The sequence below is a fragment of the Cygnus olor genome, chromosome 20, assembly GCF_009769625.2.
Source record: "Cygnus olor isolate bCygOlo1 chromosome 20, bCygOlo1.pri.v2, whole genome shotgun sequence".
In the NCBI taxonomy this organism is placed as follows: domain Eukaryota; kingdom Metazoa; phylum Chordata; class Aves; order Anseriformes; family Anatidae; genus Cygnus; species Cygnus olor.
In genome coordinates, this window is record NC_049188.1 from 1,275,629 (window position 1) to 1,299,992 (window position 24,364).

Sequence of the window (24,364 nt, forward strand, 5' to 3'; positions counted from 1 at the left end):
ACCAGGGCACCACTGTGTTACTGGCATGGAGGGATCGCCTTCACAGGTTGCCTTGATGCCAAGGCGCTGCTTGCAGTGTTCCCCTTCAGTCTGTTATTCTCCCTAGAGGTTTCTTGTTTTATGTCCTGACCAAGCCAGATCTGTCTTTCCTCAAGGGAGCAAATCCTGCTCTCCGTGCAGTGATACGTGCAGCAAAGCACAAACCATGTTCCCCCAGAAGCCTCCTGACAGCAGCTGAAACCAAAAGGGAAGTTTGTCAGGCCTCTGATTACCAGCCCTTTGTCTTTGTGTCATGAATTATTCACTTTGGCCACCACTTAAAGATATCTTTTTCTAAATTGTGTTTTGTTTCATTATGATTGGCTACATCCCTACTATACTCACTGTATTCTTCAGATGGAAAATAAGCCTTTTGTTTCCTTCTTCTTCTGCTCCTCCCTTTTCTTCTCAGCTTTGAGTGGGGGACAGGTGGGAGCATCCTCTCTTTCCCCAGGAAAATTTTAAGAGCCACGTCAAATCCCAAGGGATAATTTAATTTCAAATATTGCAGGTTCCATTAAACACGGATGTGGTGATGTTGCAGACATGCCGGGCTGTGTCTCAGCCCTGGCAGTGACATGGTGGAAATGATAGTAATGAGTGGATTTGCCCACGGGGAATGTCAGTGGGGTGATGCTAATGATGCTCAAGAGCTTTCAAATGTCCTCCAGGGCCCAGAGCAGCAGGAGGGGACTCCTGCCCATCGGGATTATGGGGATGAGGGTTGGCCTATGCCACAAAGCCTATGGCACATGGAGAAGGTTGGGTTCGATGCCATGGCACAGCAAGGCTGCCACAGGGCTGGGGGAGAGGGAGAGAAGTTCAGCCAAGAAACCATAAGATGGGTGTTACTGTGGGTTGGGGCTGGCAAAAAAAAACAATATGCATTTTCCCATGTGCGTGCAATTACAAACTCACAGCAAATCCTATGATAAGAAACAGCAGGGATGGTGGCTGAATATTCCGAAGAGGCTAACTACATGGATGCACACCAACTTGGCTTTTTTTACCCCAATAGCCGGGGTAAGTTTGTGCTGCTGGGGCAGGAGATGTTTCATCCCCGCGCTGCAGCAGGTGATGAGCAGTAGGAGCCTGCGGCAGCATGGGGCAAGCCCTTGGCCTGCAAAGGCTCAGCCTCCCAGCTGCATCTGGCCTCCCAGCACAGCTTCCGTATTGCTACTGAATATCTAATTCTTGACCGGCCTCACTGGAGGAAGGCAGGCACCAGAGGCCAGAGTATGCAATGCATTTCCTAAAAACGCCTTCTCCACCCTATTTTCCAACTCCCCGAGGTGTTCTGCAAGGTGTGCTTCAGGCAGCTGGAGAGGACGGCAGCTGCCACTGGGGAAAATAGTATAGCTGGCATAAAAACTGAATTAGGGAGAAAAATGAGAATATACTTGGAATATTTCAAGGTCTCTAGAGAAAGCTTATAAATCATCAGAAATACCCTTCTGTGAACTACTGGAAGAGGCTGTGGCATTGCTGTGATGGGGGAGATTAAGTACCAAAATAGAAAAGAAGGCAAAGAGTTTTTTAATGCAAAAATGCCTCTGTTTGGGAAGGAAGGGGAGGAATAGTGTTTCCATCGCTCCGAGCATGATTCATGTTAGACCAAAGCTTTGCTTACATCTTAGTAGAGGTGGTGCATGACTGTTTGCCAGCAGAAGGTTGTTCAGTATAGGTGGGCACCTCTCCAGCATGTTGTGCCTTATGGGGACATATTGTTTGCTTTTTTTGTCTGGAAATAGAGGCCAGATTTTACCTTAGTTTATACCCTTGATTTGCTTCATCCTTAGACATAATTAGGTATTACATGAACGTAAACATTGCAGACTATGAGAGGTGCATATATTTCTGTCTGCAATCTGGAGAATGACCTGAAATGATCTGTCAGTTTGTGGAAAGTAAAATATTTTATATATTTATTTGCTGGCAAAGGATTTTTTTTTTTTTTTTAGTAAATTCTTCCAATTGGCAGTAATGCTAATAAAAATGCAGAGAAATGGCACATTAAATGTGTTGTCTTATCCGGGATGCCTACTCTTTAAGCAGACATTAGCAATAAAATAGATTAATGTGTGACTTAAGTGTCAAACTGTTTCGTTACAACATCAGACACTTTTATCTGAGGAATAAAATAAGCACTCAATGTACTAATTAGAGGAGCAGCTGGTTTTCAGTATCCTGGAAAAATAACTTCAGGCTAACACACGACTGGAAAAACAAATCCAGTGTGTCAAATTGTTTGTTATTGTACAAACAGGAAATACTTTGATCAAGCAAAAGACAAGCTGGCTCCATCAGTGTACAAGCAAGCTACCTGTTACCTCTTCATCACGATATGTGACACATCAGCAGTAACAGTGACAATACAGCACTTCCTGTGGCATCCTACCGAGCAATTAAAATGAAAAGAAATCCCAAATTCAAATTCTGAATATTCCCAAGCTGCTTTTTGAAGGCGCTTTGTGGACCAAGAAATTCTAGAGTGGGGAAAAAGATAAAAAAGCTATACAAGGTGACCCTGGCAAAGCAGTTTCCGAAGGAAGGCAGCTCTCCTGGATGGCAGGTCTGAGCTGCAGCCAGCTTTGGGCAGCCCTGTGGCTGCAGTGGGAGCTGCAATTTTGTTGCTCTCCTGTACTTTGCCTGCTGCTGCGGTGCATGCTGACACTTGCCGTCATCCCCTTTGGGAAGGGAATAAACTACACCAACCTAACTGGGAGGCATCAAGGGATGGTGTCAGAATACTAGCAACCTCCCTAAAAGTTCTCCGAGCTGTTGTGTCACTGTTGCTCTGGTTTGGCTGCCCTCGCTTCTCTGTGCCAGGGAAGGGACAACAGGACTGGGTGCTCCCTCAGCTCCACGCGCTGGATGGTGCTGCAGGGGTGGGGACAACTGAAGGGCCTGAACAGCGAGAACTGGAGAGAAAACAAATCACTCTTCATTTTTAAATGAATGCTGAGCTTTCCTCTGCAGCCTGCAGGAGGGGTGATGGTTTGCTTTTTGATGTTACGTGGACAAATGTTTGCTTGTCTGGAAGATCAGCTAGCACTGCCCTGTGTGGGACAATGATGGCATGCTCAAGCTGCAAAGGCTAAAAACATTCTTCTCTCTCTTTCTTTTACGTCTTCCTCTCCTCTTCCCCTTCTAGCCCCCCATTTTCTTGCCATGGATAATTCATTGTGTTTAAACATTTCAGTGTGAAACTGGAGAACAACTCAGGCCGTTTGTGGTAAACCAGAAACAATTTCCATGTTTAAGATGCAAAATTAATAGAGAAAGAATGGACAGGTTGTTGCAGACTTTGGGCTTGTCCTCTGTACTCAGAAGCCTGTGATTTTTGTGGATGAGAAATGATCTAGCAGCCTTTCGGTGTGCTTGTCCTTTAATGTGTGCTGCTGAGCTGGGAGACTTGGTGGGTGAGATGTATTTGATGAGACTTGTCTTTATTTATAGAGGCCACTTTCTCCATGTCTGCTCTGATTTGTAAAATGGAGATTATCACATTATGTGTTCTCACTGCAAAGAATGAAGAGAAATTATTGTTGCTGGTGAAGCTAGTCAGATTTGCAGCTCAGTACTGGGAAGAGGTTCATAAGTAATATCAAAATCTGTCTTCGACGCAGTGCATGTGTATGCTACAGGGAGCACACGCGTTCCTCTGTTTTAACAAGCCTGTGATTCGTTACCGTCCGTCTTGAAGTTGTGCAGAGCTGTCTGATAGCTGCCGTGATGCACGCAGAGATTGCCTGGTGAGCAAAACTAATTAAAGTCTGGTGTAGACAGGATGTGATTTTGCTCCTCTTGATCCACTTGGCAAAGGGATTGACTGGTTACAGCTTGCAGGATGCAGGAGCCTTTGCAGTTCTGCAAAGACCTGAGAAGGGAGCCCTTGTGGCCCTACTTCGGTGTGCCTTTTCATGGGGAGAAGGTCCTGGAGGGGGAGAGAGCAGGGTGGGGGGCACAGCAGGATAAGCCACAGGCAGCAGACCCGCGCTGCCTTCCCCTGCAGGACAGCTTATGCAGGGTCAGTAACTGGGTCAGCCTGTGGCTTCCTGGGGTCACATGAAGCTGGCAGGCTGCTCACATGGTGCCTGATGGATTTTTTTTTTTTTACTGCAGTCAAAGTCATTGGTTTTGTTGGACATTTCTTCTAGCATCCTCTTTGTTCTGGTGCTTGCAGTGGAGCAGGAACAGGGCACACCTCCATCCTCCTCGGTCACTGTCTCTCCTGGACAGGCTCTCCTTGGGCAAATGTGGGCACTTAACTTAATAGATTTTTGGTTTTAGTGAGGCAGCAAACAAGCTCTCTGCAGCTGTTTCCCCTTCCCTGCCAGAGAAGCCAAGGGGCTGTCAGACTGAACAACTCTCAAGGTCCTTTTCTCAGGGCAGTGAGGGATGCACCCCCAGCTCCATCTTCCTGGGCTCTCTTCAGGCCTTTAAGACCCCAAGCAAATTTTCTTCTCTGGGAAACTATGTCTGAACAGTTTGCTAATCTTCTATATGTAGTCAGAATTAAACCACGCAGCCAGCCCTGCTCAGCTGCTCCTAATACTGTGGGACTTGGAGGTGCCCTTAAGGGATAGAGTGAGCCCCAGTGGAGATGTTTCATCCCTTCCTTCAGCTCTGGCTCCAAAAACGACTCAATAAAGCTGTGGGGATCAGGAACAAAGCTGGTGAACAGTAAAAGAGTGGCCAATCAGTATGCCCCCACTGTCTCCAAGGAGCAAGAGAAACTAGAAATGGTAGCTTCTATGTGTGCCTTGTTCGGGGATATCAGAGACCCTCTGCAGGCGGCTTTGGGGGACAGACCTCCCAGGGAATGCAAACAGGCCTCTTTGGAGATAGGGGATGCTCATTGTCATCCTTCTCTGTTCAGGGGACTGGTGGCATGGTCCGTGCCCGTGGATCACTGCGTTGGCAGGTGAGGGAGGTCAAGCACCTAGCTCTGCCAGTGTCTCCTCTCTGGTAACATTTGGCCAGGCGATGCTCTGTGACTCAGTTTCCCCACTGCAAAACAACTGTATGGTCACTGGAGAGGAGCTTTATCTGTTCTTCTCAGCCAAGTTCATGGATTTCTTTTATTAAAACTGTTTTTGAAGTCAAAAGTTTTGTGGAGGACTTTCCCCAGCTTTGACAGAAGTTGTGGATTGGGGCTGTAATTAGGGAGGAATTCTCTGGGTCATGCTGGTGGTCGGGCTGTTCTCCTCTGACCTTAACATCTCTGAAACTGAAATACTCACCTGAGAAATATCCTGTGGATGGAACTAGTCTGTGCACATCTCTGCATCAGTTCAAGACACAGCAGCAACATCCTCCACCAGATTGTGTTATCATTGCCCAGGTTACTTTATGGACGCATGCAATGACACAGAGCGGGACAGAGAGTCACTGCAGCTACCTATTATGAGAATAAAAATAAACAGGAGTGTTGCGTGCGCCTGGGACCCGAGCTGCAAGCAACTAGCTCATTAACTTTAAATATATCACCTAGCTGCACTCTGGAGGTCAAACTCAAGAAAAAAATGTGGGAATACTTAACAGTCTACACACAGCAGATCCTCATCTCCATTTAAATGTGTGCATCACTTCAGTGCCATGGCAGAAAACTTTTCAGGAGGAGGAAGAACAAGATTGTCTTGAGATTGGCGAGGAAAAAGACTTACTTAGGAAGAAGTCAGGTGGGATTGTGCAGGGTCCCAGTTTAATGCAGAAGGCACTGAAAGCTGGTGCAAGTTTCTATTCTGCCCTTAGGTATGGGCAATGCAATCCATGCACATTTTTCCTCTCTCTTTTTGTCCCTTCTCCCACTCTGTCATTCTCCCAGCCTGATGAATATTTAATTATGTCCTCCAAGGGAGCTGCTCCAACTGGAGGCTTTTGGACAGACAGAGGTTGACTGAAGGCTGAGGGTCAGGCTCTCCCACGGGATGGAGGGCGCATGGGTTCATGATGCTGCTCCACTCAGCATTTAATTATATCTTCAAAGCTAGAGAGCTCTGGCAGGGCAGTTTGCAAGAGCCCACATGCAGCCTGCTGCTACCAGGGACATGGGGATTTGCTCAGCCTGATTCCCTTCTCCTCTTCCAGATCCAGACCAGGGTTGTTGCTGATGGTAGATCCTGTAAGATCCAGGACAAATGCATCAGGAGAAACGAAGGATGGGGCTCAGGCTACGTGGGGGTAGTTTGGATTGGTGCAAGGTTGCAGCTGGGGGTGTTTTGTGCTGTGGTTGCCCTCCTTGGTTGACTGGCTGCAAGGCTCTGCCTGCTGGCAAACACCTGCACATTTTCTGCTAAACCTCCTTCAACAAAGGCAACCATCCTTTCTCCCCTTCGTTCAACTGAAGGGAGCTTAGGGAAGATGAAATTGGTTGAAGGATCAGGTGCACAGGCAGTGTTTTCCTCCATCCTTACGGTTGTGGGGATCAATATTGAAAGGAACAGGAAAACCCAGCAGATCAATACGTGGCTTCGAAGCTGGTGCCACCGACACAGTTTTAGGTTTCTTGATCATGGGAAGGTCTACATGACACTGAGCCTACTGATTCCTGATGGGGAGCACCTTTCTATGAGGGGGAAAAGGATTTTTTGCCCAGGAGTTAACAGGGCTGATTGACAGGGCTTTAAACTAGATTTGAAGGGGGAAAGGGACAAAAACAGGCCCACCAGTGATAAGTGATGGGACTGCACTCCAATTTTTGAGGAACTGCATGCTGGGGAGGCCCTTCAGTCTGCCCCATGAGGGGCTGAGTTGAATGACAGACATCTGAAGTGTTTCTATACATACACACACAGCATGAGAGAGAAGCATTTCAGTTCCCTGCAATGCTTGTACACTAAAGTACATAGTATGGGAAACAAACAGGAAGAACTGGACATCTGTGTGTGGTCTCAAGGCTACGATCTCATTGCAATTACAGAGGCATTGTAGGATAGCTTGCATGATTGGAATGCTGTCATGGAAGGCTACATGCTTTTTAGAAAAGACCAGCCAGGAAGGTGAGGTGGCGCAGTTGCTCTTTATGTGAGAGAGCAACTGGAATGCGTGGAGCTCTGCGCAGGGGTGAACGAAGAGTGAGTTGAGAACTTAGGAGTAAGGATTAAAGGGTAGGCTACCATGGCTGACGCTGTTGTGGGTGTTTGCTGCAGGCCACCCGATCAGGAAGAGGAGGTAGATGAAGCCTTCTTCAGGCAGCTTCAAGTAGCCTTCTCAGTCACCAGCCCTGGTTCGCACGGGGGACTTCAACCACCCTGATATCTGCTGGGAACACCACACAGCTAGGCACGAACAGTCCAGGAGGTTCCTGCTTTGACAACTTTTTGACACAGGTGGTGGAGAAGCCAACAAGGAAAGGTGTGCTGCTGGACCTTGTACTAACGAATGAAGATGGACTAGTTGGAGATGTGAGGGTCAGGGGCAGCCTTGGCTGCAGTGACCATGATATGGTGGAGTTCAGGATCTTGTGAAGAGGAAGCAGGTCAAAATGTAGGATTGCAACCCTGGACTTCAGGAGAGCAAACTTTGGCCTCTTCAGGGATCTACCTGGAAGGATCCCATAGGTTAGGGCCCTGGAAGGAAGAGGAGTCCAAGACAGCTGGTCAGTATTCAAGTATCACTTCCTCGAAGCTCAAGATCGGTGCATCCCTGTGAGCCAGAAGGCAAGCAAAGGGGGCAGGAGACCTGCATGGGTGAGCAAGGAGCTCCTGGTGAAGCTCAGACAGAAGAAGGAAGTTTACAGCATGTGGAAAAAGGGACAGGCCACTTGGGAGGAGTTTTGCCAGACATTGCCAGAGTATGCAGGGATGCGACAAGGAAGGCCAAGGCCCATTTGGAATTAAACTTGTCAAGAGATGTCAAGGACAAAGGAAGGGCTTCTTCAAATACATCAGTAGGAAAAGGAAGACTCAGGAAAATGTTGGCCCGTTGCTGAATGGGGTGGGTGCCCTGGTGACAAAGGATATGGAGAAGGCAGAGTTGTTGAATGCCTTTTTTGCTTCAGTCTTTACTGCTGAGATCAGCCCTCAGGAATCTCAGACCCTGGAGACAAGAGAGGAAGTCCAGAGAAAGGAGGACTTTCCCTTGGTTGAAGAGGATCGGGTCAGAGATCATCTAAGCAAACTTGACATCCACAAATCCATGGGCCCCGATGGAATGCACACACGGGTGCTGAGAGCGCTAGCTGATGTTATTGCTAGACCACTCTCCATCATCTTCGAAAGGTCATGGAGAACAGGAGAGGTGCCTGAGGACTGGAAGAGAGCCAATATCCCACCAGTCTTCAAAAAGGGCAAGAAAGAGGACCCAGGCAACTACAGGCCAGTCATCCTCACCTCCATCCCTGGAAAGGTGATGGAACAGCTCGTCCTGCAGGTCATCTCCAAGCATGTGGAGGATAAGAAGGTGATCAGGAATAGTCAGCATGGATTCACCAAGAGGAAGTCATGTTTGAACAATCTGATATCCTTCTATGATGAGATGACTAGCTGGGTAGATGAGGGAAGAGCGTTGAATGTAGTCTACCTTGACTTCAGCAAGGCTTTTGACAGTGTCTCCCATAACATCCACATAGACAAGCTCAGGAAGTGTGGTCTAGATGAATGGATGGTGAGGTGATTTGGCATTTGTCTGGATGGCAGAGCTCAGAGGGTTGTGGTGTGGTCTAGTTGGAGGCCTGTGGCTAGCGGTGTCCTCCAGGGGTCAGTACTGGGTCCAGTGTTGTTCAACTTGTTCATCAGCGACCTGGACGAAGGAACAGAGCGCACCCTCAGCAGGTTTGCAGATGACACAAAGCTGAGGGGAGTGGCTCATACCCCAGAGGCTGTGCTGCGATTCAGAGGAACCTCGACAGGCTGGAGGGTTGGGCCAAGAGGAACCTCCTGAAGTTCAACAAAGGCAAGTGCAGGGCCCTGCACCTAGGGAGGAATAACCCCAAGCACCAGTACAGGCTGGGGCTGACCTTCTGGAGAGCAGCTCTGCAGAGAGGGACCTGGGGGTCGTGGTGGACAACAAGTTAACTATGAGCCAGCAGTGTGCCCTTGTGGCCAAGAAGGCCAAGGGGATGCTGGGCTGCATTTGGAAGAGTGTTGCCAGCAGGTCATGGGAGGTGATTCCCCCCCCTCTATTCAGCCCTGGTGAGGCCACAGATGGAGTATAGTGCCCAGTTCTGGGCTCCCCAGTACCAGAGGGACATAGAACTACCAGAGCGAGTCCAGAGGAGGGCTACGAAGATGATTAGAGGACTGGAGCACCTGTCACACAGGACAGGCTGAGAGAGCTGGGCCTGTTTAGCCTGGAGAAGAGGAGACTACGAGGAGACCTCATCAATGTGTATAAATATCTGAGGGGAGGGTGTCAAGAGGATGGAGCCGGTCTCTTTTCAGTTGTGCCCAGTGACAGGACGAGAGGCAACGGGCACAAACTGAAGCACAGGAGGTTCTGGCTCAATATGAGGGGGCACTTCTTTACTGGGAGGGTGACAGAGGACTGGGACAGGTTGCCCAGAGAGGTTGTGGAGTCTTCTTCTCTGGAGATACTCAAAACCCACCTGGATGCCGTCCTGCACAATGTGCTCTAGGTGATCCTGCTTGGCAGGGGGGTTGGACTGGATGGTCTTCAAAGGTCCCTTCCAACCTCAGCCATTCTGTGGTTCTGTGAAATCCTCGGAGCTGAAAATCCATCAGCTTAGAGCGAGAGGGTTGTGATTTTCTATGCTCAGCTCTGATACTCCAGAGAAGCTCAGCATCTCCAGTAAGAGCAAATGCTAGCACCTTAAACTCTCCTTGGCCTGGGGATCTGAAAGCACCACACCAATAGGAATGAATTGGGTTTGAAGGCAAGGAATTTAGAAGAGCTAATGCCCATTTCTCAGAGGTGCAGACAACACTTCCTTGGGGCAGTCAGGTCCAAAGCTGCAGTGTCTGGGATAGCTGGGAATGAGCTGGATTTCCCAGCTTCATGCTGCTCTTCGCTGCCACTCCATGGCTGCACTTCGTGGAGGGTGGATGTTGGACCTCAGGATGACCCCTAGATGTGAGGGCACTTCTGAATGAAATTATTCCCAAGGTTTTTCTGCACCCAGTGAGCCAGCATTATGCGTTGCAGCTTTGGTCCAAGTGCTGAGCAGGCAGCAGGTCCAAGGCCCCGTGCTGTCCATGCATGGTTATGGTGAAAGGGGTCCTAGTGGACCCAAGGATGTTGCTGTGTACCGTCAGGCATCCCTTGGAGCAATTAGCCGTGCTCACGTTTGTTCCCAGGGTTGTCGGCAGTGCAGCTAGTTGCTATTCCTTTCTATTATCACATTTGTCTGTTTTTTGTTGGAACTGAGACAGTGCCTCGCAGGGAGTAAACCTTTGTGGGTATCTGGAAACACTTAGTGCCCAGCCGACGTTAACAGACTTGTAATGCTAAGCAGATCTAATTCATCTCTGACGATGTGGCCAGCGATGTTCTGAGTCATATTTTTAGTCATGCAAGGTTCAGCCACATGATTGCTAACCCCCTTCTTGCACTGTGACATTAATGCCAGGATTAAGAGGAAGCATTATGCAGAAGAAAAATGTTAGGGCATAACTGTAAGTAAATAAAGAAATGGTTTAGGTGGTTTAAAAAGGAAGGTGAAGCTAAGCTCAGGTGTTTTGCTAAAATCAATCTTGCAATGACTGTTAGTTAGCCAATGGGTGGTAGTTTGGGGATCGGGTGGCACCTGCACAGAGGGCTTGGGACTGCGGGATCGCCTCTGATGGCGGTGTTATTTGGAGCTTGCCACATAGGTCATGGAAGGGAGCAAGGAAAGGTGAGAACAACGTAGGAGCACACACACTCCAGCCTGGCATCCTTCTCCCTTCTTCTCATCCCTTAAGCCCGAGCAAAAGTTCATTTCTGAACAAACTGCACATCACCTGCTCTGAATAAAAACGACATCTGTAGGCACAGCAAAGCCAAATGCGGGGATGTGCGCGGTGTTTGATTTGCCTCCAATGCAGATTCCGGAACAGATGCTCGCTTTGTGCATCGCACATCAGCATGTACCATGATGTGTACATGATTATGGCACGGAGGAGGAGGAAAACATCAATTGACTGTACACCATAACAAATTTCAAGCTGCATGCACCCAGGAGCTGGTGGGTGTCCTGAATGCCTGTAGATCCTACCAGAGTTATGGATATTGGGCATTGCCTAGTTGTGCCATGGTTGTGGAGAGCAACCTTGCAGTGGTGCAGAGTTGGAGCCTATCTGATGGTTTTTACAATATTTTTCTCCTGGCTGTTGAATATTGTAAAAGGAATTTTCAGCCAAAACTGTGAGTTCTCTTCCTTGATATTCTGATGCTGTGGTCTCCTGAGATCCTGATGGCAGGAACGTGTGCTTTCTGCAGCTTAAAATGAATGTTAAAGGGATATTTCTACCAAGCAAAGTGTTTGGGATTTGGTTTCCTTGCTAGTTAACAGTGTAAATTGAAAAAGCAGTCTGTAAGGGGATAATGCATTTGTAATGGCATCTTTCTTCTCTGGGGTTATGGAAAGTGCTATAATTAAGCTGATAATTAAACCCCATGAAGTTAGTTATGATCCCTGGCGAAGGCACAGGGAAGTCATGAGCAAGGGTTTGCCCAGAGTCTTGTTCTGAGTCAGATGCAGAGCCCAGGAGCCCTGGCACCTGCTTTCTCATGAGTCATGCGTAGGACTAAGTCCTTTCTTTCCTCCGTGGATGGAATGACATTGTAGAAAACTCAAATTGAATAACTCAGTGTTTTGAGGTCAGATATGGATAGACCAAATATATGCACGGGCAGGTACTAGAATCTCTTTAAAATGCAAATTGTTTTCTTGCTAATCTGGCTAATTTCTTTAACCCAATTTGCATCATAGTGTATGTTTTTCTTACTGCCTTTGCCTTGAAGTGATGTACTGCAATGCAAATTGCCCCGAACCCACTGTCACCTTGCATTACCTTCCCCAACATGATCCAACATGCTGTGACTGATACAATCCGACTTGATGTCATAAAATGATGTCTCCCATGGGGAAGCAAAAGGAACACCTTTTCTCATAGCCCATGAATATTTTAAAGAACGGCTTTCCAAGTGATAGGGTCCCCACTCCTTTCCTTTTCTGCTTAATAACCTGTCCCAGAAATAAGCTCCATCCTGCAAGTGCTCAGCCCACTCCAGGCCTGCAAAACCCTTCAGCACATGCTGAAAGCTGAAGGTCTGAGCAACTTTGGCAGTCGGATGGGGTCTTTACTTGCATGTTAAAGGATGAAAGCTGTTATGAATCCCTGCTGGGTTTTCTTTTCAGAGCTCCCATTGCTGGCTCATCCCCAGAATATTCACTCTTGTCTTCACAAAATTACGGGCAGAGCCCTTCAGTGAGTAGATATCACTATTCTGGCAAAGGAGCACTTTGACTCTGCTTATTTTCATATTGTGTTTCTGTGAAGATAAGGACACACAGAGATTTCAATCAGTGGTGCATATGCTCAGATCAAGCATATGAAATATAATAAGAAGGACAGAGAGCAGCAACATGCAGTGCACGTGGCAAAGCTGTCACAGGGGGTTGCTGCAGGTACTGCAGTCAATAGTGACATTTTAATAGTAGCCCTTGCATTGATCTGCTTTGGTCTGATGGTTTTAGACACTTTTCACACCTGATAATTTAGAACAGCAACTACATGGAGGGGTGCATCCAGTCAGTTCCAGCTGAATTTAAATAATAATAAAAAAACACACTGAAAAGTCATACAGTTTGTGATTCTGTTTCCAGACTTGAAGGAGGGCTAATATATCGGCCCGTATCAACTGGTCTGGTAGCAAGTGGGAGGATATGTTTATGGACAAATAAAGAAAGCAGAGGTATACAAACATTGAACTACCCTGTTCAGAGAAGCAGGTATTTTTAAGATCCTTCAACAGACATGAATTTCCTTTTTTTTTTTGCCATTTTCATTAAGCATCACAGAAGTTCTCCAAGGGAAGAGTTATATTAGATATAATACTTGGATATACTTCAAACAGCCACATGCCTCATTTACAAAACATACAATATACTACAGGGGCTTGGGACTATAGGCTCAGTTCATTAATGGTAGGAACAGTCTCCCCTTCCTGCTAATGGCACTGAAGCTGTGTCTACACCGCCTGCTCTGCATGCTGAGCACACAGAGCTTTTAAGAGACGGATGCTGATGGAAAACTGAAATGAAATGCCTGGTGGATTCGTAATAGTCTGGCTCTTCCCTCTGCATGTACTCCCTTCCTCTGGAGGATGGGGTTGGCCTTGTAAAAGCTTTGCAGAGACCTGGCTCTTTAGCGTCTCTTAATAGAGGAAGAGCGCTGGCAGTGCTAATGGCAGCTGTCCTCCTGCCAAAATTGTTTTTTTGAGAAGTGACTTGCCTATAAACTCTCTGGGGCTGGGGAACAGTGAGTTCATCTCTATTTGTGCATCACCTGATCTTGTCTTCACGTGCAGATATGCTACAACACGGGCCATCCATCGGGATTACAGCAAATTAGGGTCTGTACATACTGTGAAGTTGATGTAGCAGGTGCCATCATGTGTGTATGGCTTCACGATGTGCTGCAGGTCCAGGGTGGCCTATCAGACGTTGGCACTACGTGGTACTTCAGTAAAAATATTGATATTTTCTTTCATTCCAGGGGATGGCCAGGTTGATTTTGATGAATTTATGACCATTCTGGGACCTAAGCTGGTATCATCAGAAGGCAGAGATGGCTTTCTGGGAAATACAATAGACAGCATATTCTGGCAGGTAAGTGGTAATTCCTTTAAATGCAACTTTAGCCAACTATCAGTAGCTTCCAGAAGTGATTTGTTGGGGAGCACAAAATGTTTTGTAAGGGTGAATGCTTGTATAAAGGGTATTCAGGTTCCTCTCACTGTCTGCTGAGCACCATCAGCCCATGTTGCTGGAGCGACCCGCTCTCATCTGAGCCCTATGATAGAGGAAGGGTGAGTACATACTGCAAATGAGCTGTAGTTGAACACAACAAAAAACCAAGCTATTTGCGCAACACATCTTCGGGCATTTTGGAATTACTTTTTGGAAGAGAAAAACATTTTGCTCCATGCGTCTTTTGAGTTAGGAACCTCAAACCTGTGCTCTGCTCGCAGAAGTGTGCTGCTGTTCACCATCCCTTGGCTGGGGTGGAAGGAGGTTTCAAGCAGAGTGAGGTTTTCTGTGCAGGTCGTGTTAGATCGATGCTTCTGCAGTGAATTGAGGACAAAGACTGAGGATTCATGTCTGAGGTTGATGATGGGTCTATTTTGTCCCAATGCAAGGTTTGCCCTTGCTGCTGCTCTGGGGTGATTTGGTCCTGATGGTTTTGAGCATCAGAGGGGGAGGCAGGTTTGGCAGTGGGAGCTGCAGTGCATCTGTCGTGCATTGTGATTTTTAAACAGGATTAGACCTTTCTGGAAAGGCAAGGACAGTCCAGGCTGTTATGGCAAGTATTAAAAATCTCCCAAACCACAATGCTGCACATTTCTTGCCAATGGATTGAACGTGTGGTTTCCTGTGAGATTACTGCTCATTTCATTGATCACCCAACAGCCTTTGCTTGCTAATAAACTTGGGCTGTTACCAAGTTTATGTGAGTCAAAAGAGTCAAACCTGAATATGAACATTTCTGTCTTGTTACTGCCCTCCAGCACTGTTCAGGCTGAACTGGGTGGAGTTTTGTAAATGTCTAAATTTTAAAGTCTTTTAAAACTTTTTCCTGGTCTCCCAGCATGTGATACAAATAACCCTGGAAATCTGGGTCTGGATTCCAGTATTCCATTTTCAAAGCAAGAGTTTGGCGTTGGTGAAGCTGCAGTGGTTTGTAATATATCTAGGGGGATGCAAGGGCAAAACTCATTTTACGAAGGGCAGGATTGGGGCAATCATGGATGTTTTGTTGCCCCATCCCACCATGTGAACAACATGGAGAGGAGGAAACACTAACCAGTCCCACCAAGCCAGTGGTGCAGTGGAGGCCAATGGTGAGACTGGCTTCCTGCAGCCATTCATGAAGCACAGATACCCCGTGGGAAAATCACGTTCATGAGCTGAGCTCTTTCATGGGTAAGACAAGAGGTTGGCAGCCCACCCTAAAATTCAGTTCCCAGGTTAACCATGCCATTTAGCAATCCTTCAGTCCTTTGGAAATGCTTATGGTGTCTTTGCTTAGGGGTCTGCGAGGAATAGAGGATGTGCGCTCTGGATTTTGAGCAGCAGGACTCCTGGGCTCAGATTTGCCTTGCTTTTTCATGCAGCAGCGAGCATGGCCCTTGTGCACTCCAGGCTGTGGTGGGATGAGTGAACAGTGTGAAGACCCCAGGTAACTGGTCCCATGGTAGGGGGACAGCCCTGGGGTTGTCTGCAGGCAACAAAGCTTTGACTGAATTGCACGAGTGCTCCAAGGCCTCCAAAAAGTTGTTTATGGTCTTTTACTTGTAAAGGTAAAAATACATCTCTTTACCTAGCACACTCCTGGATTTCAAAGCACTTGAAGAGAAGCCTTCTTCTCACATTTTGCTGCTCCCGGGGTAGGAGAACTCACGGCAAATACAGTATTTTTTCCCAATTCCCTCCCCAAAAATATGTAGGGAACAACTGTTCAAGGAACAAACTCCCTTTGCCCCTTCCTACCTGGCTTTACCCAAGCCATCTGTGGGGTTTTACCTTGTCTTTAAGCAAAGCAGTGACATACTTGCATCATTTCCAATGGGATACATCTGATTTGAAACAAAGCCCTTTTTAGATCCAGGGCCTGGCTGGTTCCCCATATCCCTTCCACATGCATTTTTCACATTTGCTGGGAAAGGAACAGCTTGGAGAGAGGATGAGTTCAGGCTGATGCTAGAGCACTTCACCCCTGCAGGGATCCCAAAGAGTGATTTTGAGGAGGGAATGGTGCCTGCAGGCCTGTGGCTGTGAGTGGCCCTGGGTGACAAGGGCAGCAGGGTGGCATGAGGAGGGACAACTCCACCATGGTGCCAGCTGGCCAGGTAGTGCTACTGAGAAAACTCACCCCAAAGCTGCGGGCAGCAAATGGCATCTTGAGGCTCTGTACATCAGTTCCAGGGGAGAAAATCCATGTTGGCATCCAGAAAGTGCTTTCCTCTTCTCCATCCAAAGAGCTTCCCTCCAACTGGGGTGATTTTGGCTCCCAGGGTACTTCTGCCGAGGGTCCAGCTTCTGGCAGTGCCACTTCTGTGAGGACTGTATTCCAAGCACGCTTTAATAATGTTTTAAATAATGTAACGACAGAGTTAAATAATAAACAGCAGCAGAAGGAGAGAGGGATTCAGAGGAACAGGCAAGGGCCTGGCGGTGTGTCTGCACACAAAGCTGGGAGCGAGTTGGTGGGACACAGGAAGGCGGCTCCAGATGGCAGAAGCCGCGGAGGGGAAGGATCTCACAACAACAGCAGTGGGGCTGCAGGAGACAAGGAGGGGGTAGAAGTGGTGGAAGACTAAGAAGGAGAAAGAGAGATCATGCATGGAAAAGAAAAGACTTGCTTGCAATAATAATAGGGGAACGGTTCATCCGTCCTATTGCATGTGTTGCCCACAGTGTGATGGTCAGTCCAGGAGAAGCAGGATTTGGCTGAGACCTGTGTGTTGGCAGGTGTTAGAGACATGGAGGGTCTCTCACATGTATTTTCCCTCCTCGATTTCCCATGTGGGCTCTAAATTGAGTCGTATCGGGATGTGTTAAAGGCAGCTGACTCCTGTTTTCTCAGGTAGCGGCGATCAGTTCTGCTCCAGTTACAATGGCTCTCCCAGGTCCCTCAACCTGGTCAGGAGCTAGTTAGGAGGAGGGAGGGAAAAATCATCCCTGCAAATACTATTTCAGGCCAAGTCAATATAGACCAATGATATCAGGATTGCTGAGGAAACATTGACTTTCCCCTATCTCTGAATGTCTGTCTTTCCTGAGCGAGATGAAACGCGTACGAAGCTCCATTTTGCAGAGACCATCCCCAGGTGCCTCCTGCTCTGCTTCAAAATCATTTTCTTATCCTCATACTGACTGTTTGCAAATGGAAGTAAGATGTACCCATGCACAAACATCTTGAACTGTCACTGAAAACATATTTTCCAAAACGCAGAGCTGCCCTGTAACTGGCAGCCACTCCTTGGGACGCGGGACCACAGGCAGGAGGAGTCTGAAGGCTGGAAGCAGCCAGTGAAGCCCTGCTCTTCCTGGTTTGGGGCAGAAAAAAAAAAGTAAAGAAAAAGCTAGTGGTGTACCCCAGGGGTCAATACTGGGCCCGGTCCTGTTTAACACCAATGATCTGGATGACGGGTCAGCGTACCCTCAGCAAGTCTGCAGGTGACACCAAACAGGGAGGAGCAGTGCTTACACCAGGGGGGTGTGCTGCCACCCAGAGGGACCTGGTCAGGCTGGAGAAATGGGTGACAGGAACCACCTGTAGTTCAGCAAGGAGAAGTGCAGAGTCCTGCCATGGGGAGGAACAAGCCCAGACCCCAGGACAGGCTGGGGCACCCAGCTGGAAAGCAGCCTGGCAGAGAAGGCCCTGGGGGTCCTGGTGGGCACCAAGCTGACTGCGAGCCAGCAGCGTGCCCTTGGGCAAAGAAGGCTGGTGGTGTCCTGGGCTGCATTAGCCAAAGTGCTGCCAGCAGGTGGAGGGAGGTGATCCTTCCCCTCCACTCAGCGTTGGTGAGGCCACACCTGGAGACCTGTGTCCAGTGCTGGGCTCCCCAGTAGGAGAGAGACCTGGAGCTACTGGAGAGAGTCCAACAAAGGGCCACAGAGATGCGGGAGGGCCTGGAGCCCCTCTGCTGTGAGAAGAGGCTGAGAGAGCTGGGGCTGCTCAGCCTGGAGAAGAGCAGGCTCAGGGGGACCTCATCAATGTCCATAAATACCTCATAGGAAGGTGCAAAGAGGACAGAGCCAGGCTCCTTTCATTGGTGCCCAGTGCCAGGACCAGAGGCAGTGGGCACAAACGGGCACAGGCGGCTCCCTCTGAGCACCAGGCAGCACTTGTGTGCTGTGCAGTGACCGAGCACTGGTACAGGCTGCCCAGAGAGGTGCTGGAGTCTCCTCCTTGGGGATCTTCAAAAGCCACCGGGAGGTGGTCCTGAGCACCCTGCTCTGGGTGGTCCTGCTGAAAAAAGGTTAGACCAGATGAACCCAGAGGTCCCTGCCAACTTCAAGCAGTCTGTGGTTCTGTGAAAAATGACCACAGATGAGATTTTTGGAGTACCTAATGAGCCCTGTTTTGAAAGCTGATAGGAGAAGGCGAGCCTGGCCCCATGCAGGTGTGTTAGCCCTTTGCAGAGTGCCTGCCCTCTTGCTTCTCCATCTTTTCCCCTCTGTATTTTTGAAGAGTGGTCGACCATCCCCTGCCTTGCCACCATCTCAGAGCTGCTCCTGCTGGAGTTCACACTTAGTGCCTTGAAGCTGGTTGTCTTTAATGCTTCAAGCAGTGATTTGCAGTGATTTGGTTGCCATTGCATGATCAGAGAGATGCTATTTGATTAATTTTCAGGCATGAGAATTTTTTTTTCCAGAGCTGAGGGAATACAAGTGCAGTTCCAGCTGAGCGCTCAGAGGACTGTGGTTTGTACAAACAGGTTTAGAGGCCTTCCCAGTGCATGGCCATTCAGGTCTGCAAAGCACTTTAGATCAAGAGCATTACAGAAAAGGCAAACATCACTACTGGTAAATATTAGCTCCTTGTTTTGGCAAATAAAATCCAAATCTATCCACTGTGCCCTGCCATTCTCAGAGAGGGAGAGGGATAAAAAAAAAAGAGAGGGGAGGAACTGGGCATTTGTACTCATTGACAATTTTTTCTCAGATTTTTTCTAAGTGCAAAGACCTCTGGGAGCAAGTGTTAAATACTTTGCACAGGACATAGCGTAGGGAATCTCCAGTCTCTGGGGGTAAGCAACAGGAACAGGAGCAATAATTATCTTGAATTATAGGCTTTTAATTAAAATATACCTCTCTGTCTTGGCTAAAATGCTTTTTGAAGTCAAAACAAATTTGAATGGTTAAACAAGAGGTTTGTGTCTGCATTGGATGCAGAATAAATGCTGTACCCAGCAGTGCTGATGAGATTATAAAGTCAATACTTTGCATGGGGATCGTTTGAGAGGCGAACTGCTGCCTGCTTTTTTTTCCCTTTCTCTTTACTGCATGCACATGGAAGCTACAGGGAACATCATTTCAGCCAGCACTAATGTACCAACCGAGCAAGGATATCCAGAAGCTTTGTCTTGCAAGAGGGGCCGGCACTGTATCATCTGCTCAGACATGGTGCCCGCTTGTTGCATTCGATATCGCCCAGTATAATTTACTGGCTTTCAGGAGGAGGCTGGATGGTTTTGGATAAATAAGGCTGCTTTTCAGGAGCAGGAAGACTGGAATACCAACATGGTGTTTGTGGCTGGGAGATGCTGCTTGGGGATCTGCCCATTTTTCCACCAGAGCGGTGTCTCTGCAGCTTTCGGGGGGACAGCTGGAGGAGCAGGCTGTCCTGTGGGCAGAGCAGCTCTGCAGCTCCTCGTGTGTTCTGGGCTTGGTAAAACCTTTTCATTTCCCCAGGCCTCCCTATACTTTTCCTCAGGGAGAGGAATACATTGTTTTTTATGAGCTTTGATGGATGAGCGGGGTCAGCCAAAGCTAGATCCCCCCATACAAGGAAGGACGGGTGGACAGGGACAGCCCAGAGGTAGCAGAGCACTTGCTCCAGACAGGGCATTTTATTTCCTGAATGCAGCAAAAATAGAATAAGGAGCACGTCCTGCAGTGCACTGGCCGGGGAGGGGGCGCAGGGAGGTGAGGGGGGCTCAGAGTCGCTGTGAACACAGTAGAGCAGAGGGACGTGCTGGGACAGGGCATGGAGATCTCATTCTCGCAGCGCGGCTGCTGATGCTTTAATGAGTTGCTGTGCAAAACTGCCCATCCATAATCTGTTTTCAGTTATCACTGCAAATGCAACAGCATCCCGGGGGAGAGATCTGGGCTCTCGTGATCTGGTCAATCAATTAGTGCTTTAATAGAGTGAAATGAAGGAGAAAATGTGTGGGAACCTCGGAGGCACAGGGCAGGGTATGGAGATAGTTGGCGGGTGATGGCATGGGAGGCAAGGCAGGGGACGAGGCTGTGTCAGAGTGAGCGGAGCGTGCCTCTGGCTGTTGCTTGGCTCTCTACAAAGATGGTTTTGCTTAGAGAAAGATTTTTTCATATGAAGTACAGTAGATAAATCTAACACAATTTCTCCCTATACAAGAAGTTTCTCCACTTCTCGCCACAAAGGAGTCAATTTGATGATAGCAAATCAGCCTTGCCAAAGTTGCAGAGGAAGTGTTTGTGTCTCTATGTGCAATCTCACATGGTAACAGATCCAACCATCCTCCATCAGCACAGACCACAGCACTGCCAAAATAACACCCCTTGGGCACAGGGAGCGTGTGGCCTCCCCTTCTCGCCTTCCTCCTCTTCCTCGGCCAGTGCAGCCCTTCTGCACAATTCTGGGATGCTGCTAAACCAGGGGCATTTTACATCTTGCACTGTTAGTGTTTGCTGGTCGTGAGCTGCCTTGCTGCAAATACTCCCAGATTTCAGGATTTCAGTTGCTGCTATTTCAGCCTTTCAAAGAATCATCTCAAATCGACTTCTTTGGAGTCCAACCAGACTTTGCTCTGCCTCTGAGTTGTTTAAAACCACAGAGTTAGTTTTTGCAGTTCAGAGTACTGGAAGATGCTCAGGGTCAGTGGTGGCTCTGGGAGGGCAAACGTCACAGCTGGGCTAAGTTGCATGTAGTTTAGACTAAGAAAAAAAGATGAGATCTGGGGAGGAAAGACAGTTTGATGGTATATGCAGACCTACTACCGTGCAAGTGGCCTCCCTCTTATTAACTCCTTTGAGATTTGAATCAGAAAACTCTGCAGCTGAAAGTTTGGGTGCCAAAACATGATGGTTGGGGGTCAATAAAGGTTAACTGGGGCCGTATCATTGCACCACGCATGTACCTTCACCCCAAAGAGCACGCCTCAATAGAGTCCTCTTCCAGCAAACAAAAGCCTCCACTCACCGCCAATATTTTTAATGTCAACAGCAATGTGGGTGCCTGCTTTTTGGTTGTTGAACCTTCAATATCTTAAAGAAGAGTCATTCCACAGAAAAGAAGTGCTGAACTTCTTAAAGATCTGCCCAATCTTGGGTTTCCCATGCTGGATACCATCAAACTGAAGGACTGGTTGAAAACGTTGGCATTGCCTCTTCCACAGGAACCACTGCAATTTTTCTTGGTACCCAAGCATCCCCAAGCATTAAGCTGCCACCTTTCCTGTGACAGGTAATACTGGGTCCTGCTCACCTGGAATTATTAAGCTGACCTGCTGCGCTGTTAGGTTCAGCATCCTGGCTGTGCTTAATTTCCAAAATTAAATGTGCCCTGTAATGTCTGATCCTGCATTTTATATTTGGTATTTTGTGTCCTTATATCCAGTCTCAAAATGTGAAAATTCCCTTTGTATGCGGATGACTGCATCACAGCAATGAGCAGGGTGACTAACCAGTACGGATAGTGCTCAGTTCATCTCAGCTAACCTGGGACATCTGCATTTTTTAGACTCCCTTTAAAGTTAACAGAGAGAAATAGACACTTTTAGGGTGCAATTCAGGGATCTGCTTCAGACATCCACCTCAGGAAGAGATACATCACACTTCAGAAGTGCCAATTTTTCTCCATTTGGTATCAAGTCTAAAAAAGCGGCTCAGATGGAGATGTGTGTACTGGGGACAGCTAAATGAGCCCTGCCAAGGGTTTCAAGTACCTTTTTTGATTAATGTGCAGGAAGCCAGCTCTGCCAGTGATGAGGCTGTTATCAGTAGAAGGAGACCAGTTCTGGCTGCCGTATTAACTCTCCTTTTGTTGACAAAGACGTTCCCACTGAGTACATTGCACTCAGTGGTTGTTGTCACAATACAGTGAAAGCTGAACACTTGCAGGTGATGAATTTGTCAACAAGAGACTTCTCTTTGTTCTTAGTCTGAGGATCAAGCACAGAAGTGCCGTGACAGCTACAGGTATAGAATGAATACTGGAGATGCTCACGGCCTGGATCATGGTGGTGGTGCTGCGGTGAGAGTGTCACATCCTTCTACCCACTATGTAGTGGATGAGGTTGCCAGAGGTCATGAATGAGCGATAATGTTTGGGGAGCCTCATTTTAAATCTATTGCTGTGAAGGGACCTTGTTTTCACTAATACATATTTTTTCCCTGTAACAAAATCAGGTTCTCTTGAGTCAAATATAGAGCTCAAAACTGGAGGCACTGGAAATTACAAAGTTTTGAAGGCGATCGTGAACCAAAGCAGGATCGGTACCAATAGCAGGAGAAAAGCAAGACTTTGTTGTCAGACTGTGTTTTGTAGCTTCAGACAGCTTACTTATACATTTTGCCTTCTGAAAGACAGTACAGCTTTCATTCAAAATATATTTAAAGCAGGCAGTTTACATCAAGAGGCCACCTGCCTGCTGGATGACAGCGTACAACTGTCCCGGCAGGTGGTGGCTCAGGTTTGTGTGCACCCTGAATACTTATTCACGTACATGTACACCAGCCAGCTCTCACAATACAGAGGTTATTTTTTTTTCTGTCAGCTTATATATAAACCCAGTCTGCGTTTCTGTGTGTCACTGGGATGTTTTTGTTCCTGACTGATGCATGAAATAGGAACTGCACTGTGATTTTCTCAGTGATTTGCTTAGAAATGTGGGCAGTGATGTGTAGGAAAGGTAAGTGCGTATGATTATCGGCTGATGAGTACGTGGGTATCCAAACTATGGGATGGGGAGAGAGTTCCTGGCTTTTTTTTTTTTTTTTTTTTTGTCTGAGTTGGGTCAGGCCCCAGCATCTCTGTGCCCGCTGCTCAGCCCCTTGAAATCATGGTCCTGGTTTTGTTGGAGTGGGTGTCTTTTTTCTTTAAATGCACTTTGGTGCCTTTGAAGGCACTTCAAGGTGTTGGAACGAAGGAGGTGTGTTTCATGTAGGGGAGTTTCAGTTTTCATAAATCCTAAACCATCAGCAGATCTCAGGATCCATCCCTCCTGTTTGCACAGAGAAAAGGACAGGTAAGGGTCTGCAACCCAGGTGTCACCAGGGGGATGCTACCTTTGGCTTGCCTGGTTACTTTGTGTTCTTGTGAGAAAATCATCTGTTTTATTGCTGTTGTGTTGTGGAGGGGAGTTTTAACTGAGGATAAGGAAAGTGAAGTCTGATTTTCATGGAGATCAGAGCTTGGGAACTGTTTAAAAGAGACCTCATGGTGGTGGTCTATTTCTATTTCTTTTTTGTAAAGAGTCCCCGCTTTGGGATGGAAATCCTTATAGTGACCCGCCTCCAAGTTGTGGCTTTCAGTGGATTAAAAATATTGTGAATATTTCACTGAGGTTTTCAAGAGAAGAATGAGAGTGAAGAACAGGAAAAAAGATGTTCCATCACTCACAAACAAACAACAATAACTACAAAAAAGCAAAAGTGTTGGCAACTGTTAACAACAAACAAATGTGTTCAGAAAGAAAAATGATCTTCTATGAAAAAGAAAAGCTTAAAAAGCCTTCTAAAAATAAAATTGAAAGAAAGAAAGAGTGGAAGAGAGGAAATGAGAGAGGGAGATGGAAGGGGAGAGGGAAAGAAGGAGAGAGAAAAAAAAAATCTCTGAAAAAATGCAAAGAGAGAGCTTCAAAGAACCACTGCAGGAGTTCCCAGTTGTCCCATCGGCTGCGACAGGGTGATCCCAGAGTGACCCAGCTGATCACCCCCGATTTCCACACTGCTGCAGGGCCATGGGGGTGACGGATTGCTCAGGCAACATCTGAGGTTCATTAGTGTGATCCGGATGAGCGGTGGATGCTGTGGCATTGAGGAAAGACCCCTAGGTCCTGGCTGCCAGGCAATTTCTACAGCACAGCGTATAACTGATTGTCCCAGGATTTTCAGTGCAGCTTGCTGGAGCCTGACAGCTGAAGCCAACAGAAAGCTACATGGTACCATTGAGCCCCAAGTGGCACATGGGTTAAATGTTGTGTTTCTCAGTTGCATCAACAAAATACCGTGTGTTAAAGCCCTGAAGCGGCTGCCAGCTGGGGCCAGCAGCAGCTCTTTGAGCATCTCGGTGCCTCCTTCGGGTTGCAGCAACCACTGGGAGCCACCGGGAGCATTTTGTGCTGGGTCTGAGCATGCTGAGAACTGCCTGCAGAGAAGGATGTTCGCCAGCTGCCCTTGCAGCAGTGCCCAAACCTCCTTCACCTCTGTGCTGTCCTCTCCCTG

General features: G+C 47.7%; 1 protein-coding gene across 5 annotated transcripts in view; it reads left to right on the top strand.

Annotated features, from left to right (window-relative positions):
• The window catches only part of CALN1 (calneuron 1), a 155,289-nt gene that overhangs the window by 85,625 nt on the left and 45,300 nt on the right, over positions 1-24,364 (top strand). For all 5 annotated transcript variants that reach the window (XM_040532559.1, XM_040532561.1, XM_040532560.1 and 2 more), the window contains one exon: positions 13,704-13,816. In XM_040532559.1, the coding sequence (XP_040388493.1) occupies positions 13,704-13,816 (113 nt within the window). The remainder of the gene's footprint in view (positions 1-13,703; positions 13,817-24,364) is intronic.